Below are 19,165 nucleotides of genomic sequence, written 5' to 3' on the forward strand. Positions count from 1 at the left end.
AGGCTAGACAATGTGTGGGGTCAGTACGTCAGACGGTATACTTCATTTTCCCTCTGACTGAAGAATCCAACATGCTCGACAGGCAAAATTTGTCAGGAGGGAACTGCGCAAAGAACCGCAGTGGTATTACTGTAACCCTCAGCGCATGCTCGCTCGAGTTACGTGAATTTGCACATTTGAACATCAGTTGTGCTTACAACTTGCGCATCTCTTGTTCAGCTGTCTGTAACACGTTCTGCAACTATGTACAAATTCCATACAAAACTTAAACTCTACACATCTTAGCTAACACTACACTAACACCATACGTGGTTTTCCCACTGTGAAATACCATTAACTAGCGTACAAATTCTTAGCCGAGCATACCAAAGCTTAGCATTGGCTCTAATGCTGTCTGCACAGCAGACATCTCTGCTTTACGCTTACTCTACTTCACTATCTGAGTTGTAACTACTACTCGGTTCCTTTGCACTAATGTTACATCTATCAGGGTCTGCAATAGAGCCAAGGGGTTGGGAACTGTCATTAGATGATTGCAGTTGTGCCACCTTAGGTGCACTGCAAGGTGCAGAGGCCATCTGTGAGTGACAGTTGATCGAGTGAGAATGCCCGTGTGCTGTTACCCCATCTAACATTACGTGCTGATCAGTAGTGTGAGTGTCCGTGTTGTGATCTTGTCTCAACGCACAAGTGCCATTGCTCCCTGATATCGGTCTGTACGACCCCTTACTAACTAAAACTCCATTGGGATTGCCAACCACTCCATTATGGTACACACTTCCTTTCTTCTGATGTGTGTTGACAACTGATGCCGCCATGCCCCCTGATCCGGAGCTCGTCTCCACGCTTGACTCATCAACAACCGGTCTACTGTGACCATTGCTACGTCTCATGGGTTTCATCATCACCGCTGTGGAAGCAGACGTATTGCTAGCACACTGCTTACTCTTTACTTGCCGAGAGCGTCTCACAAATTTCCAAACAAAGATGCCAATCACCCACCATGCGCATGCTAACACGAATCCACAAATGACAGCCACAACGATCCATGTGACATCGTCATCTCCTAACATCAATACAAAGTATTAGTAAGTTTCAATAATACAGAGACATGGTTTTACCTAGATTGACAACTGTGTTGTTACAAGACAAGTTAGACGACAGAGACAAGTTGTATTTTATTCGTAAGTTGTATTCTATTTGTACGACCGTCTTCTCTGTCGGAGCCTGACAACTGTAGCGGCCCATATCATCAGGACGCAACATCGCAAACACCAGCCATTCACCAAACTTTGTCTGACGAATACGATCGCTGTCTTTTACCTGTTGCTTGCCCTTATACCACGTAACATGGCCAAGTACGTTCAGACCGGTTATGTTGCATGCCATTACAAGAGATTGTCCAACAACACCAGTCACAGACACAAAACCACGTTCTTCAACAGGCAGTGGAGCTAAACAAAATTATAATTTCTAAATTCAAGTTTTAATAAGCAAACAATTGACATACGTAAAACTGTAATGACAAATTCCGTGATAGCTGTGCCTGCATCACTGGTGGCATTGCAGTAATACAGTCCAGTGTCGCGTTTAGATGCATTCTTGATGGTAGTTCCCAGGATAGGGTGAATGTCAATTCTGCCATCGATAGCTGCAACAAAGCCGTCACCTGAAGCAGAAACGATGCCCACAACTGGAGTCGGTTTGCCCCTGGCCCTGCAATCAATGTTTACATCGCTGCCTTCGAAAACAACCGAATCTCCTGGTCGTACGGTAAACGTCGGGTATTCTACAACACAGTGAACGGACGGCGTCACAAACTACCACAACCACCACTCACATCTCTATACATACCATACACTTTCACTTCGGCAACAGTCGAATGTTTTCGAGCAAAACCATTATCAGCGATGCAATAGTATCTCCCAGCGTCTTCGAAGTTGACATTCAGAAGTTTGACATGCGACATTCCTGAGCTGTTCGTAATAATAACATCTTCCAATTTGACCAACAACTCATCTTCTTTCATCCACAAGAATTCGATAACGTTTAAGCTCTGACTCTCTGCTTTGCATCTGAGAGTGACATTGTGCCCTTTGTTCGCCACCACATGCTGAGGATTCTCGACAATCCATGGGTGATTCGCTACACACCACAATTCGATCATACTTACAGAAATAACCAAAGCAATCATGCCAACTCACCACATGAGAACGTCGCATTAGGGACACGAAGTATATACCAACTGTTCGCTTTACAAAATCCACCAGCCGTCTTCGTCATATTCTTTTCTCGAATCCACTTTGGAAACCAAGCCATGTGACAGTCACAATACAAAGTAGTCGAATTCAAAACCCTGAACGCAATCACATCAACAATTAACGTCATCTTTACTCCAAAAATAATCATAAATAAAAACTCACAGTCGCTGAAGGGACGTGAAGATAGTAAACGTGTTCTCATCGAGTGTTGACACGGGGTTTAGTGAAAGATCACTGAACATAAAATGCAGAGTAAATAATGCCAACTGTACACACTGCAAAATTGATGTAACATACAGAAATTGGAGACTTCCGAGATCCTCGAATCCAGCACCCTTCACTGATGTGATCATGTTGCGTTTAAGTTTTCTACAAATAATTGACCATCACACCACACAAACGACTTACAACCTTTCAAGTACATACAGCATTCTCAACGACGTCAATCCCTTGAACAAGCCGTCCTTGCCGTACCTCGGCCACGATAGATAATTGTAGTCCATCACACTTCACAATACAACAGATTACGATTACGTGTTTACTCAATAAAATGTTCCCTGCATGCGTATCATACAGTTCTGTAAGCGAGGAGCACTGAATAAACGAGTTTGGTTCAATAGTAGAGATTCTGTTGTGATCGAGCCGCCTGTCAATGTCAAAACACTAAACATAAGTAACTATCACAGTCTAAATCTCTTTGACTATTACAAGGTATTCAGTTTTCCAAGAGTGCTGAACCACGAACTCTCCACAATAGGTAACTCATTTTCACTCAGATCACTACGAGAACACTCTCATTCACAGCAATTGGAAAAGTCGTGCAGCTTACAGTATTTCCAGCGACTTGCAATGGAAAAACGGCTGCAACGAGCTTATACTCGATATCTTGTTATGGCTGATGTACCTATAACACATGACGATTAACAGTTTCCATTTCAGAGCAACATGTGATGAACACCCGACTCTCATATGGCAACATGCCCATTGAGCCAAGTACAACTGACCCAGTTTCCAGTCAGAGTACCGTAAATCCAGAAATTCGTGCAACACTAATATTTTGCAAATTTGCCCCAACTAGGAGCCATTCTTGCGATATCAAGACATTTACTCACGTATACTGTTAACAGTTAGTATTTACCGATCAATAATCGCCATAATGACGACTACAAAAAGCTCGAGACTACAAAGAAAGCCCGAGACTACAAAGAAAGCCCGAGACTACAAAGAAAGCCCGAGACTACAAAAAAGCCCAAGACTACAAAAAAGCCAGAGACTTTGCGTAGACATTTGCTGCCCATTCAACTTCCTTCATAGGTGTGGGTGTGGGAAGAAAGATCTTTATCGTTTGCTGTTAAGTGATTGAGATAGTCTGGAATCATATGGTACACAGACCTACAAGGAAACGGGAAGAGAAAGATGGAATAAATAGGGCACGCACACACGCACGGTCGCTATATTCCAATTGTCAGACTTTCTGGTTTATGGTACTTTGCTAGTACAACCATATTCGGTTGGAACATGCACTTGCCATGTGGTGGGTGCACTAAGAGTTTTCTTTTTGAGTGCCTGACCACCTGCTGTGTTCATGGTGGCCAAGCTATTTTTTAGAAAATACAGTACCATATTATTGCTTCCTCATATGTTCTGCTATCCTACTACCTAAACACTCCCCAACATAGTTAACAGTAAACTCGGAAATCTTGAATTTCCATACACTGGTAGCTAATTGAGTACCAGAAAAGTCAAGGGTCTCATGTTACGGCATCATTTCTAGGCGAAAAATTACATGCACTCTAAATATTCCACACTGTTACTGCCTGCCTAAGGTAACTTGTCAGCATACCACAGCTCCTGGAAACCAGTCATTTCAGTCATTTCAAGTTCTAACCACTACACAATCTATCCACACTTGTCATAACAAAACGAAGTTGTGAATCAAGTGTCAGGATCACACCTGTGTCTGAAGGGATTTAATAGACCCCTGGGAAATGGGATGCCATCATGCCTTGTCAACCCACCACTTAGACAATAATAACCCCAAATGGATACAATAGCAAAAACCACAAACTCACAAAAGTTGACAAGGATGCACTTTTACCATTCTAAGCACCATACAAGCATAGCTACATCAACTGTCATTAACTTAATTAATTAATTAGGTACACTGATCAATTCTACGGGCTAGTGGTATACACAAACCATCTATCTATACATACATACCACATCTTACTTACATTTTTTTGACTAATTGTAAACCAAAGAATTCTCCTTCATTGATTTCTGTTAGGCTGTTGTGCTCCAAATGACTAAATCAACAACAATCTTTACAAAACTCATAGCAGTCTCTTAGAGCGAGAAAAACAAACATATACATACATTTCTTGCAGTTGACTCTCACTGACATAGAAACTGCCATCTTTCAGTTCTGTCAACCCGTTTTTCTGCAGTTTTCTGCAAACAAACAAAAGATATCTGCTGATTGAAGTAAACGTCCATGCTGTAGAGTGTCACATACATTACTGTGAGAGCAGGTAAATTTTCAAAAGTAAGGCTCTGCACCTGACCGATTTGGTTATTACTGAGATCTCTGGTGGCATTCAAAACATTACATAACCTGTGTAATCCTAACAAAAAAACTATCATACAGTATCTCCAAAGCTCGCAAGTGAGGAAATTTCTGTAATGATCGAACAGAATTCTTATTCAGTCGTCTATGCACAGAAGAACACTCTCACCACACATAAACTCACAGATCACGCAGTAAAAATAAGCTTACAGATATTGCAATTTAGGAAAGAGAGAGAGCCAAGAGGGACTGACTGCTGATATTTGGTTTTCAGACAGCACTCTGCAAAACATCCATTGTGACACTCCTTATCACAGTATGTGAAATAGCACCTACAGCGTGTCAACAGAACAGTTCCTTGGAAACGAAGAGCGGTTCAAGTCAGTAATGTTGTTGTTTCTCAGGTCTCTGCCACAAGACAATTAAAATCACTCCCTCATTAGAAACCCATTCCATAGAACAACATCAAGGTGTTACAATGGAATGAGTCAGAAAAAACACAAGCCATAAACACAACACACAACTCACAGTCGCCTCAGCTCCCGCAGAGCTGCAATGGCTGATCCGGATGGCACCGTGATGAGATTACCAGCTCTAGAAACAAGACCACAGCTCGGAAATAAGCAAGAAACTAATCCATTATTTCAAGCAAAGCTCTTTATTCAGCAAGCATAAATAAGCGACGAAGCCAATTCTGTCGCCTACTCTACAATTTCCGAAGCCTAATTCTATCACTCCACCAACACTTGATGAGTACAGTAAACTCACAGAGTCAGCCTCTCCAGACGACTGCTCTTCGCGTCAAACACAGGAACCTCCGTCAGTCTGTTATCGCTCAAGATCCTAAACACAAATTCAAAACAAATCAAGCATTGGCACCTGACCATTTTATCGCGAAAGGCGGCGCGAGAAAACTGACCGTCCCACCCAGGCGTCTAACATGGTATCTATTAGGTCAACAAATAGGAAAAGCACCGCAGACAGCCGGTTCCACAGAAAAGAAACCAAATACAAACATGTCCACTGAGGCGTACGATACACAGAGCTATTGCCACACTACCCGGTCACACCGGATAACAATCCGACACGTTATCGGGTCCCTCTGCAAGTAGACATGTGGGAAGGAGTTTCGCCAATTTTTCACTTACAATTGTCTCAGCTCAGTCAGATGTCCGAAAGCTCCCGAAACGAAGCGCGTGAACGCGTTCTCGCTCAGATCCCTGCAACACAACAAACGTCAGACTACATCAAATCAAACGGAAATGAGACACAGATCCACTCCACCTGCATAAATACGAACGTACTCGCCGCACCGACCGTTTACAGCACTACTTACGTTACAAAGCACACAATCGACGCACTCACACTGTCTACTTCCTCGCTATTTCGTCATTTCGTCCCTCTAAAGCGCTCAGCAACTACTTGACGCACTACAAGTGCGGAGATGTAGGACCGCCTGCCAAGAAACAGCAGCGAAACGCTTCCTGGTGCGGCCCAACCGCCTATGATGCAAAATTATCCACCAACGTCGTGAACGACTTATCTCCGTCTGTCTCGCGATACTATTACGATCAGATTGGAATCCACACAACAAGCTCGCCGCCATAGAACACACCAGCAACGCACCAAAACAGAAACGCGACCATTATAGAATGATTTCATGCCAAGAAGGGATGAGAGACGCGCATCGCGCACGAAACGCGACGCAACACACGATAGTGACACGACAATGGCCATTTTTGGTAAAGAGTAGCAAGTCGAGGTGGAGATCCAACGCGATAAACCTCTCGCCAACCCACGGAAACGGCCAAACAGGCGCAAAACGAGCGCAACAACGAGCCCGAGACGTGCCGACATTCTACCATCGCATCGACTCACAATTGTCGCACGTCCTTTGGTAGACCGACTGGTAAGCTCGTGAGTCCGGCATCTCTGCACCGGACGACCTGAGAGTGACAGCGACAGCCGGCTGGACACGCTAGACTCACGTCAAACGACACCAGCAAGACGAAGACCAGCGGTATCATGTCAGTAGGGCTCCATGATGAACAGGGAGGCTTTAGAGTGACCATTCAGCAACTGAATTTGCACAGTTACTCTAACCGCCTTAGGAAACAATGTCAACTCGAAGCGTAAACCGAGTTAGCTGATCTAATTCGCGACCTCCGCAGGAGCTAAACGCAGCGGAGAGAGGAAAAACATTGGTCGGTTGATGCGAGGCATGGCGTTGACCCACTACCTGTCATTACTGCGTAGGCGCTGATTGGTCGAAACATTATGGTATTTCCTGCTCGCCACGCGAGTTGTTATGATTGTAACATCTTCTAATTGCGGCACTCTTTGATTGGATTTTGACGTGACACGCCTTCTAGCACGTACGGGACACGCAAAATTTACGATACCCGGATAACATTGTTTACCTACTAGAAGTAATATATTTACCAGTAATTGTTGAAAAGCGACTGACTACCTATATTAAAATATAAATGTTTTTAAGCAAAATTGAATGTGGGATTTTACAATTTGCTAAGCTAGTAGAAAAATATATTGTATCCCGAATGTTGCAGTCGGAGAACCCGGATGATACAGAATGGCGGATGGAAAGTTAACTTTCACGTTTGCCAAGAAGACAACTAAGAGACAACTTGATTCTGGTTCCTCTAGTCAATTTCAACATGAAATCGCAGAGAGCAATCAAGAAAGAGATTTCGTTGTCGCTGTTTCTGATAAAGAAATAGAAAGGTGCGGAAGGTTCATAATATAGTAGAACAGTCGCTTTGTCTTGAAGTGGAAGTACAGAAAATGCTAGATACCTATCAAAAGATTAAGGTGGGATATAAGGACATTTTGTGTGCTGCAGTTTTGTACTAAAAAGTAAGGTCACGTTTGTGTGGGTGAAACGCTAGTTCTACATCTAATGAGATCAAGTCAAATAGGCACAAGTTTATATTTGACTAGTTTGGTAACGAATGTCTCCTGAAATGATGTCAACTGTGATTGTATTGGGCTACACACCAATGTTTTATTTCATACCAATTTACTGTAACATTTGGTAGAGAGGTGGGACACTCTTGTCTTGGCAAGCTCAAAACGTCAGATATGAGAGACAATGTGGCCGCAAGATTAGGATAAATGCAACTATTATGATAGACACGTATCACATTACAAGATTCTCTTTGACTGGAGAATGTCTTTTTATGTAGACAAAGAAACTTGTAGTTGCTGTGAATTATGTGTTTAGATATATAATATAGTTGTACGTGTAATGGTCACAATAGTGATTTTGTTGCATGCATTGTTTTCAATTATTTGTAATTATTGTGAATTTTGGTGTATGTTGCTGTAGTTGGTTAATACATTAGTTTAAAGTTGATGTTCTAACAATGTGTTTAGTGTTGTTCCTCAAAAGGTTAAGACAGAGTATATAATTCCTATGAAAAAGAAATCAGTGCTGGGGTTTGGTCGTGGCATCAAGGACGTTGCTGCTGGAAATGAATGTCAAACAAGTGTAAGTCAAGAAGACAAGGAAGCTGCAGAAGCAATCATGAAAGGTGGGTTGTTTTATGATATTTTGTAGATAACAAGCTGATGTGTGATGCTTATAAAATTGGGAGACATTGAACAGCGTTTTGTAAGCAAACCAACGCCAATATTATAATAATAGTACAGTATTCACGGGACAGATGGCAACAAGGTAATTTAATTTTTACAATTTTTTGGAGTAATGCTGTCTGGCTATGTGGTGCTTGAATTGGCTGCCAGAGGTAAAGATCAACAACTACAAGCATTTATAACAGGGGATTTTGGATAAAATTGCATGTCAGATGTAGTCTCGTGTAGCCAGACCCCTTGGCTATGCGAGACTATGTCAGATGTTGGCTGGGAAACTTTAGTTTGTCTTTTGCTGAATTTGTACTCGTGGTGCTGATTTGTAGTTTTGCTGCTAGATCTTCATAATACTGAAAATGAAATGGGTTTTGGTGATTCACAACTTATTCCCATGATTCGACGGAATCGAACTGTGGGGGAAGATGAGGCCACTGCACTAGCCAATGACTCGGCAACCTTGCCAGAACAGAGCAATTTGGATGATTACGACAACATGCCAATTGAGCAGTTTGGAGCAGCTTTGATTAGAGGAATGGGATGGAAAGAGGGAGCACCAATTGGATTAACTAACAAAGAGTAAGCCACATACTTAGTTGTGTAGAAGTTGTCTGTATAGTAGAGCACTTTATTAGTAAACTCAGCTGTTTAGGAAACCTATTTGTCAACTTATTACATTTAACTTGGTGGCAACATTCACTAAGCAAGCAGCAGCTCTGTTAGGCTTAATCAAATGGAACAAAATTGTTTTGACTGTGTAGACAATGCTGTATTTCTTGTAAGCGAATGCAAACATGATTTCACAGTAGCATGTGTATTTAACAAATCTGAGAAGTCTTGTACATTTGTAAGTTCTGATAACTGAAGAACTTTTGCTCACAGGATTAGTGGACTAAAGTTGCTAATCAAATAGTTGACATTAGAGTTTGAAAATTGAGAAATCAGATGTCACCAAGACAATTTATTTACTAAGTCATGCCCATTGATTAGTATGGCAGAACTTCAATTACCATGTCTAAACACTTACCAAGAATCTTATTGGGCACATGGCATTCGTTGAAAATGGATGATGATGAGTAATGATGGAATACACAATGTTTTTAAAGGACATAAGCCGGCTGGTTGTCATACACTGTTTTTGGTTTGAGAATTTAGTAATTAATTTAGTAATTTAAACATTCCCAAATGTTTTGGTCATAAATGCTGTGTAGGGTTATCGTCGATTTAGGTAATGACTAGGTTCTAGTACTTGAAGTCGATTGTTATTCAGTACAAAGGTGATAAAGTGTGATGGCGATTTGATAAAGTGACATAGAAATGTGATAACGTGATATGGAATTCAATAAAGGAATGTCACAGTAAAGTGATAAAGTGCTCAGAATTTAATATGATAAAGAGTTGAACAACTGTGATAGAGACTTGCTGGAAATGCCAATCTAACTGCCTATAGTCACAGCATGGCTTGTCATTCAGAGCAAAGTTTCAAGAAATTATTGTTTGATTTTTAGTTTCGGCTTGGTTGTATACACGCATACAATGATACAATACATTGTTTTTTATTGTTGCTAACCAGCAGAGATCGGAAGACTGTCTAGCTAGGGTGTAGTTACGTGCAGAGAATCCCAGCCTTCACGTTTACAGCAGAGCACATTGCAATGAAAGAGCTGCTTACCTACCTCATGGAGTTTGTAGCTAAGACACAAAAATGTTATGCCTGTAAACAGTTGGGCTTGTCTATGTCTCTTTCTAACCAGTGACCGTTGGAGTGAAATGGTTCTTGCTGCATTAATGAGTGTAGTCAATGTGGTAGATCTAATGCATTATTAACTATTTTAATTAATGTAATTCTCTGTGAAAGCAGTTCAGTGGGAAGATGAAATGGGATACTGCAAGTACTTATCGGTTCTCATAGTGATCTCCATAGTTCTATGGTGCCTGTAGGCATGGCTTACTTTGTACACACAAACTCCAGAGCACAAACTCTGCTGTGGTCTGATAACCTTCAGCACACAAGACTTGTTTGTTGTCTCTACATGGAGGTATGTTTTTACATCAAGCTGTTGCTTGTTTATTCTTTCCTCTAGGCCCAGGAAGCTTAATGGCTTCAGTTTTCTTTTTTCTTATGCTTTTAATTAAGGTAACCGTTGTGGAGGTAAATTGTCTAATGACTTACTATTTCACTCCTTGAGTATTCATATTTTTCAGAATCACTTACTCATTTGTTAAATTGTTAATTAATTGGAATATGTGTTATTTAGCTTAGTTGTGAGCTTCTTGGGACTCAGGAAGACTGTAATTGATGTTTGTACCAACCAAACTGCTGGAAGCTTGGGTTATTGTCAAGCTAATGGATTTATACTAACACTTTTCTTGTTTTAGGCTATTAGTTCCGATATCTTGCAAAATCCATTGAGTTGTAGCGAGATGTAGTGAATTGGCTGAGTACTACTGTGAACTTCCAATTTAATAACACTTTAATATCTGCAAAACTGTGCCATTAAGTCCAAGGTGTTGTTAAATTCCCATAACAAGTTTTTCAGAACTCTATTGCACTCGAGAAGAGAATTGGAAGTGTTTCTTTCTTGGTTTATTGACAACAGTACTTGTCTAGGAACAAAAAAGCGAATGACGAATGCTAATGTGCGAGCAATCTCTAATGTGCACAACCTACAGGATACTTGATATAATGAAATAACTTCAGATAGTTCTAAAGAAATTTGATTAAGTCTTTTTGTATTGAGAAACCTGACGTGCAGGTATCAGCTGGTTTCAACTGACATATAGAATGGTTCTTGTTTTATTGAGTTTATACTACTGATAATGAAGTAATGACTCTAATTAATGGCCCAGACTCAAGAAACCAAGCATGGCATATTATAATTCCAGACATGAGGCTTCTTTACCTTCTTTCTTAGTGCTCTACCTTTGTCATCAGAATAAGCCCTGTGGAGCCATTTGTATTTCTGTCGGGTGCTCAGGATTGCCTGAACAGCATACTTTAGAACTAAGTCTGATATTTGACAGTGTTTACTTGTTACTATAAAGGCTTGGCTAGGCTTGGGATGCCACTTTTCAGTCTATCTGTTGCATTAGTATTTTGATCCATTTGCAGCTACTGGTTTACTACAACTGTTTACCTGCTTTTGCCGTTTGCAATGGCATAATTCTTTTTGAAGTGCTATACTACTGAATTTTGTGGAGTCATTTACTTTGTTTAGTTATGGATACTTCTTCCACAAATAGGAGAGGTCACTTGATGTTATATAATGACACTGTCGCAAGTTGAGTGGACACTTTGAAGAGCTGTCAATACATGCTTGTTTCATTGAAATAGACAAATTCAACTAAGTCTTGCAAGGACATTTGCTTAAGTTTACAACATACTAGCTTTCTGATGTCCTTGGAGTTCACCTTTGCATTTTAGGATCAAGTTAACTAATTATATCAGGCATAGTAATTGCTGGAAGTTACAGGCTACCACTCTAGTTGCATGAGATTTGGTGAAGTATGGGTCGTTAGGTGAGAAAAAGAACAAATGGTATATCAGTGGTAAATTTTGAGCCTGAACCTGTAAGCTGCGATGGAGGTTGTGCACATGTGTATGAGTCATCAGATCAAACTTTGTCGGTATGCATGGAATACATTGTTTCTAAACAGGTTTACATTATTTTGATTATATATATCTATAACATCTAACATGTACAAATGTGATTATGTGAAACTGTTTAAGAGTTTTGACAGTAGTATCCATTATGTAGAAGCCTTAATGTGCACACAGATTATTTTAGTGCAGAAATTTTAATGGTTCTGTTTGTGGTGCTTTGGTTTGTAGTGCTTGAAGAAATGCAAATTTGTTTCCCTTTTTGACACATGCAGCGATTCAGAATCTCTTCACTGTAGAGTTGTGGATTGTTGCATATGTGGTACATACTTCTACTTTAATTGTGGTTGAAGTTGGAAGGTTGTTGAACTGAAACATTATTCTTTATATGTATTGACAGTACTATAGTTGACGCTAGTTGTTACCCTATACATTACTGTTTATTATAGTGCATAGCATTGTGGTTTCGTTGCCTCCAGTGATGCATACATAATCTATGACTGAGAACAACGAAATGTTATCTTTTCATTCTTGTTTTATAGGGTAGTAAAGCCTATTGAGTATGTTCGTAGACAACCAGGGCAAGGATTGGGAGCTGTGTCTAAACAAGTAAATGTTGGAAAACTTAAAAAGTTGGGTGATAAAGACAAAGTACGAAATCAGTTCTTGTTTGAAATTGGGTTGTTGAGTTGTACAATTGTTTGTAGAAAGTTGTTATTCATTTATAGTATAAGACGTTATACGACAAGGATGGACGAGTGAGGCATGTGAGAGAATTGGACGAAGAGTTGAGTGAAGCACCTCCAAATGGTAATAGTATGTTGAAATGATATGCTGTCATGAGTACACTGTAGGAATGGATATGGAATGAAATTGGTGGACAGACACATTGACTGACAGACACACAGATGACAGAAAAATACACAACAGAGAGCGGACTTCAAATTACAAATGGTTCAGCATCACATAATGCGAGTGTGAATAGCTGGCTTGTCTTATGCTTGAGAGATTGAGATCAGTATTACTATTACTATTACTATTAATCTAAGATTAAGATTACAGAATTTATTGAATGAAAAGGTGTGATGAGAATACTGAAAGGGAAATCTATTTTTGATGTTTGTACTTCTGGAAAGTGGTGCCATCTTAACTTTCATCTATTCAAATGGCACAATTTGTAAACAAATGAATATTATATTAGCGGTTCAATACTGTCCCAGACATGAATATTTGCATGGTGGAAGTAACGACATATTTAGCAACATATGGTGTCTAATATGATATTGTGACAATTACCACCACATGCCCTGATCAGGAAGGAAGCCACGAGTTTCAATCACTCGAACCCATCATCAATCAAGTTGATACTAACGAATGCTGTTGATGTTCTTAGATTGTAGTTGTGCTTTGTTGTCTGTTTGTGGTGTCTTTAGGTACTTAACGGTTTCTAGATGTAAAATGAATTCAAAAGGTAACCGACTGAGCATTCTAGAGAATATGAATATCGAACATCTTTCATGTTTGAAAAGAATTCTTTATTAGGTGTTGCCTACATCTGTGCATACCAACACATTGGCTTGATTAGTAGGTGTTGCTGGCATATCTCTAGATATAGTATACTATTCAGTATTGAGGGGTCAGTGTTATGCTGTAATACTTGCTGAGTGAAGTGAAGAAGACACACTGTAACAGTGAGGATGGCATTGCAAGAAGCACAGACATCTAGGAAGAAACGAGTCAAATGTACATTTTAGTAGGTATCAAATGTTTAGGAATATGACTAATACTGTGGTATCTTGTAACAGCTAACACCTCAAGCCACTCTTCTCAAGCTGTTTTGTCTATCGCAATTATGTTGGACTGACTCTTATGACAATTTCTTATTTTGTGTTGTTTCCTTACTTAAAATCGGAGACAACTTTATGCAAAGGATCGTATTATTGTTTTGTTGATGACACAGACAAAACAGTGAAGGACACATAGACAATTATTGATATCAACCATTGGACAGTTTATTTGTTGTGCCTCAACAGCACTGCATTACATCTAGTGACAGGGATGCCATTCTACTAATTAATAATGCATTTGGATAATAAGTAACATTGTTTGAGGATAAGGTATCTGACAGTGATAAGGCACTTCAGGTTGTTGATACTTCATATCATCACAGTTTTTGTTCCAGAGCTTTCAAAACATTCAGTGTTCACTAGGAGTAGCAGTTGCACAGTGAAGTAGTAGTTGCAACAGCTTTGTCTGGGTTCTAATTACTAAGTTACTATAGATTGCAATTTGCTTGCCAACTCCCAGTTTTATGCTAGGGGCATAGACTTTGACATGCTTATACTTTGCAGTGGGGAGAACTGAAGATAAAACTGAATGGCTTGCTGAACTTGCCTAGTTAGTGTTGCAAAATTGCTGTTCAATTATTGTTTTCAAAGCTTTTTATTTTGTACACAATGGGTATCAATGAAGAAAACATTGCAAGAATAACATCTAGAAGTTATCAGAGGTGTTGCAGTGCTACTGTCTTCAGAAGCAAAGTGTAGTAGTCTTTTGTTGTTGCTTTGTCTGAATATTATCAGTGAGGAGGTGGAGGTGAAATCTCAAATTGGCAAATGAAGATTTTGGATCAAATGGCATTGCAATGACTTACAAGAGTCAGTCTTGTGGTCAGCTGACCATTTACTGTATTTGCAGATTAGTCTAATCGTTAGTGTGGAACTAGAATATAGAGAACACTATAGTTGACATAAATCTGTAAGTGGATTGTTGCTTAATTAACAGAGATGAAGGTGGGAGCTTTTGTTCATGTTGTTGCTGGTTTCCACAAAGGTTTCTATGGAAAGGTTTGGTTATATGCATATGATTGTATTAAACTATTGATTTACACACTAATGTTTAGGTGACAAGTTTAGATGAAGACACAGCACATGCTGTTGTTGAGGTGCCCAATATGAAGCGCCCACTTGCTGTGAGTCAACATAATCTTGAAGTTGTAGACAAAACTGCGTACAGTGAAGGCTTGCGTCAATCAAAAGGTTAGTTTGTTGTCATGACATTACAGTGAAGATAAGTGTTTGTTTTCAAAAAGAGGAAACAAGTGGTGGAGATAGAAATGGGCAAAACAAGCATGGGCAGCAAGAGTCAGTTAAGTCCAAGCATAGGTATGACAACTGCATGTAATTATCATTCTATAGCTCTTCAGAGTTTTGGCATTGTAGTTACTGTTGCTATTTATGCCTAAGAGATATACTAGACGTGTTACTATATATTATAGTCTGTAGATGAGTTAAATTTCAACTCCTGTTATGACATATGACATTTTAGTAGTCTTTTTAGCAGTGTGTGAATATTTAAGTTTGGTAGGAGGTGTAAAGACAGTTCATACAGGAAGAGATCTCTTAGGAGAAACCGTGGTATATACTACGTTAGTGGTATATACTACGTTAGTGGTATATACTACGTTAGTAGTATATCCTACTGTAATAGTAGTTTTATTGTCAAATATAGCCCGTGTCATCAGTCTATACTACTGTACTACTGTAGTGGTATCACCATGTGGACCTTGATTTGGTGGACAATGACATGACAATCACATTTATTCAACAGACAAATATGACAAACGTGTTTTTTGTTTTGGCAAATGATATTTTTGCTTTCCTTTTTCAAGCCAATATTGTACTGTAGTAGAAGATACATGAGTATCAGGATATAAAGTTTGTGTACCGGAGTATACAGCTGCAATAGTGAATCAAAGTCCATTGGGAAATGATATGTCTACTGTTGACAGAAATTGGACAGGTGCTCTCAGGATAGATAGTGTGTGTTGATTAAAATAAAGATTTACAAATCCTACCATCACATTTTGTGTAAAACTTTGCATTTACAGTTTACAATTTCAATGGCTATGCTAGATGCCAATACTGAAATTAAATTAAGCATGACAGTGCAGTTTTTCCAATTGCGTATCTGGCCTTTCATCTTTCAACTGACTTGACCTTTTCCCTAGAGGATCCAAAACTGAATCACAATGTAACCAGTTCTTCTGTTTGAGAAAGTTGGTTAGGTAATAATGAAACGGATGTCTTTGTGTCCATGGGAACATAGTTCTAATTATACTAAATGTGAAACTGGGGTGCTATAGTTAGTTAAACAGTACCACCTGCTTTGCCTTTATTTATAGAATTCTTACATGGACAAAGCCATCATCATCACATTGGGGTTTGGATGTGCATACACAATCGCATGGAATACTACAACTGAATGTGCAAACTTATATCCTAATTTGTGCCTTGTCAAAACTGGAGAAAAAAGACAGAAATAACTAGAGCCTTCTGAAGGGAAACAGAATTTGATGAGCTCATCATACACATGATAGCCATTCCCAGAGTATGGGCTGCCATATTCACATGTTTAATTAATTAAGCAACCTAAATAGACTGATGGCACATCTCATTTACACTCCACACTTTGTTGAACTAGCTAGGGTATTGCTGCTTTATTGATAATTAATGTCAGCATGGTATTTTGAAGTTATGATGGTTTTCTTTGGTTACCTGTTCCAAGTAAATGTTGACTGAAGTTGTCAATATGCTTGCTAAACTCAAAAGATTGCACCTGTAGGACACGTAATTGTTGACATGCACTATTGTTATGAAGAATAGAGTTTGTTCACTACTATCATACTTGCTGGTAAGCAATATCTACTTGAATTGACATGTCTACAAATTTTAACTCAATTAGTGTGCTGTCTGCTTCTTTGTTTATTTAAATTAATTAAGTTAGTGTACTGAAAGACAGTCAGCTGTTTCTGGTATTGCTTGTAAGCCCTCAACACTCTGATCTTCTTATTAATAATGAAGCTGATTCTCCTACTTCTGATATGGATACCATTGTGTGGTCAGATTTGGTTTGTTATCAGTATGGTCATTATTTGGTGTACTAACATGAAACTGCTTGCTCAGATATTGATTTATTGTAGATTAGTTGTTTAGTCTGTTGAAAGCCAGAGTAACAGTCTAAACCTATTAGGAATTTAGTAGTTAGTTTCAATCTCCATTTGCAATGGAACTTTCTTATGTTCACCCTATATTTTATGTGAACCGCACAACGACTTCTTTGTGATTTGCTCTTTGATCAGTGAGACTAATAAGAATTTAGTCTTGCTTTGGTTCAAGAAACCAAGTGTCTGAGATCCTTTTCTGCACAATTTGCTTCAGGGACATAGCCGCTTGTCCGGTTGGCCCGGTTCCAACTGGACCACTTTTCAATAGTTGTACTTTCACCAACGGACCATTTTTGGCAACTTCTGAAATAGGGCATAGCTGATTAAATGAATTTTTTTATTTAATTACTCTGAGACAGCCTTATATCAAGTGCCTGCAGCCCCGCAGATCAGAACACATACAGCTCGTAGAACTGTACATTCTGGTTTAGAATAGCAGATGTAAGTGGAACCAGATGATGTTGCTTCTGTCACCTCCCTCTAATGCCTCATCACCCTATGAACTTTTTGTTTCCTGCGAGATCGACCCTTCTGAAAGTCTAAGAATTAACCGTTTGCTGCATTGCCCTCTGCACAGACCCAATGCACGGTTCTAAACCTGGCCGCCTTTTTACTATATATATATATATACTTAGTTTAATTAATTAATTAAAAGTTATTGGTAAATGACTGTTTGTTTTCTAAATACTGCACATGATATTTTTGTTCTGATTATGGTAAGAAACTGCCTTGCAATAGACAAAGCAGTCCTCATAAGAGTAGTAAGAAGACAAGCAAGAGCAAGAGATCTGATGAAGACCATTGGCTACACCCCAACATTCGAGTTCGAGTAGTCAGTAAACATTATCGTAAAGGTGCTTTCTACAATGAAAAAGTGAGAAGTCAGCATTTCAGTCCAGCAGGACTTTGTAGCTAAAGAATTTCGTGTGATGGTAATAGGTATCAATTGTGGATGTTGTTAGTGCAGACACCTGCATATGCAAGACTGATGATAAAGAACTTCTGGAAGGTGTGTAGTTCTCAAGCACTCCATGTCTATGATGTGCTATCAATAATTATTGCATGAAATCATTTCCTGTTTAGATGTGAGGCAAGACATGCTAGAGACAGTAGTTCCCAAGCAATCTGATTCTCTAGTCTGCATAGTACTTGGGAAGCAGCAAGGACAGGTGCATATATGACGTCATTCTTTTGTCTGGGAGTAGTAATGCAATTTGTTGTTCCTTGTCTGCTTTTAGTTGGGCAGATTAGTTGAGAAGAACAAGTCAAAATGCCAAGCAATCGTTCAGTTATTACAAGACCAAAGTGCAGTAAGATTAGATTATGACCAACTAGCAGAATACACGGGTAATCCTGACACCGCGGATGATGTCTACTAATATCGGATATACATAACTGTTAGTTATAATCATATATAGACCATTTTGAATTGACTTCTGTTGGATGATCCTCTCAGTCCTGCTGCCCACATCATCTGTCTTCTACGCCCACAGGGTACTCCCCTAGCTTAGTAATCCTGCTGTAGTATGTTTGTTGGTACAGGCGGAAACAGGCAAACATCCGTCCTGGACAGTAGGCAGAGCCTGGGAAATGGAGACATTGCTTGCATGCTTGTGATCTCACCAGGAAGTGGTGACATCAGCTTGTTGGAAATTTAAGTGGGGCATGGGCTAGACAAGAGTCCTGTTACAGAGATAGCAAACAAGGAATCTAATTGATCATCCGTTTGCAATGTGTCTAAGTGCTACTTATTGGCGTGGTAGGCAATCCAGCCAGCAGGGAGAGCAGGTGTAGCCTGACACACTGCATAATTTTCGTTGGCCTAAGGCAATCGCTTCATACCAACACTCAAGAAAGAAATCCAATATTTTGTTCTGCCGAAGAGACGCTAAAATAATGTATGTGGGGTTTCCTAGGTGACGTTGATAGTTGTAATTGCTGCTGTCATATGCATCTAATGTGATTGTCTACGTCCAGATGTCGGATTCTCGATAAGTAAACTAAAATTCCTGCTACTACCGTGAGCAAATTCTCTTACTCTTTGAAGTCTATCCAGCTTGTTTTTGACATGTGCTTGTGGTTTGCATGCAAATACAGTAATTTGTGACAAGTTTTGCCGCGGTGTC

The 19,165-nt window shown here is 39.6% G+C and overlaps 2 protein-coding genes across 2 annotated transcripts; one reads left to right on the forward strand and one right to left on the reverse strand.

The window, feature by feature from the left end:
* Positions 1-211: 211 nt before the first annotated feature.
* Positions 212-7,010, reverse strand: LOC134197184 (leucine-rich repeats and immunoglobulin-like domains protein 3). The gene is made up of 21 exons (XM_062666460.1): positions 6,706-7,010; positions 5,976-6,047; positions 5,596-5,670; positions 5,356-5,421; positions 5,164-5,235; positions 5,038-5,109; positions 4,907-4,972; positions 4,777-4,848; positions 4,638-4,712; positions 4,496-4,567; positions 3,091-3,165; positions 2,970-3,041; positions 2,836-2,907; positions 2,688-2,768; positions 2,559-2,630; positions 2,424-2,495; positions 2,205-2,356; positions 1,855-2,145; positions 1,511-1,789; positions 1,122-1,454; positions 212-1,066 (listed from the first exon to the last, which is right to left on the reverse strand). The coding sequence occupies exons 1-21, from the start codon at positions 6,897-6,899 to the stop codon at positions 423-425; spliced, it is 2,979 nt and encodes a 992-aa protein (XP_062522444.1). The 5' UTR covers positions 6,900-7,010; the 3' UTR covers positions 212-422.
* A 399-nt stretch (positions 7,011-7,409) lies between these two features.
* On the forward strand, positions 7,410-18,472 carry LOC134197457 (G-patch domain and KOW motifs-containing protein-like). The gene is made up of 12 exons (XM_062666788.1): positions 7,410-7,569; positions 8,221-8,378; positions 8,775-9,012; positions 12,577-12,685; positions 12,763-12,844; positions 14,819-14,880; positions 14,937-15,072; positions 15,126-15,198; positions 17,778-17,913; positions 17,979-18,048; positions 18,123-18,208; positions 18,278-18,472. The coding sequence occupies exons 1-12, from the start codon at positions 7,418-7,420 to the stop codon at positions 18,416-18,418; spliced, it is 1,443 nt and encodes a 480-aa protein (XP_062522772.1). The 5' UTR covers positions 7,410-7,417; the 3' UTR covers positions 18,419-18,472.
* The last annotated feature ends 693 nt before the right edge of the window (positions 18,473-19,165 follow it).

This window comes from Corticium candelabrum, chromosome 22, assembly GCF_963422355.1.
Source record: "Corticium candelabrum chromosome 22, ooCorCand1.1, whole genome shotgun sequence".
Classification (NCBI taxonomy): Eukaryota; Metazoa; Porifera; class Homoscleromorpha; order Homosclerophorida; family Plakinidae; genus Corticium; species Corticium candelabrum.

Bases quoted from the DNA above. Each gene is read 5' to 3' on its own strand.
- LOC134197184 (XM_062666460.1), bottom strand. From the start codon at position 6,899: ATGGTCACTCTAAAGCCTCCCTGTTCATCATGGAGCCCTACTGACATG. The intron at 2,908-2,969 runs GTAATAGTCAAA...TGACATTGACAG, and splicing joins CTTGGAAAACTGAATACCTT to GCGGCTCGATCACAACAGAA. The intron at 2,496-2,558 runs GTATGTTACATC...TTTTATGTTCAG, and splicing joins CTCGGAAGTCTCCAATTTCT to TGATCTTTCACTAAACCCCG.
- LOC134197457 (XM_062666788.1), top strand. From the start codon at position 7,418: ATGGCGGATGGAAAGTTAACTTTCACGTTTGCCAAGAAGACAACTAAG. The intron at 14,881-14,936 runs GTTTGGTTATAT...ACTAATGTTTAG, and splicing joins ACAAAGGTTTCTATGGAAAG to GTGACAAGTTTAGATGAAGA. The intron at 15,199-17,777 runs GTATGACAACTG...GCCTTGCAATAG, and splicing joins TCAGTTAAGTCCAAGCATAG to ACAAAGCAGTCCTCATAAGA.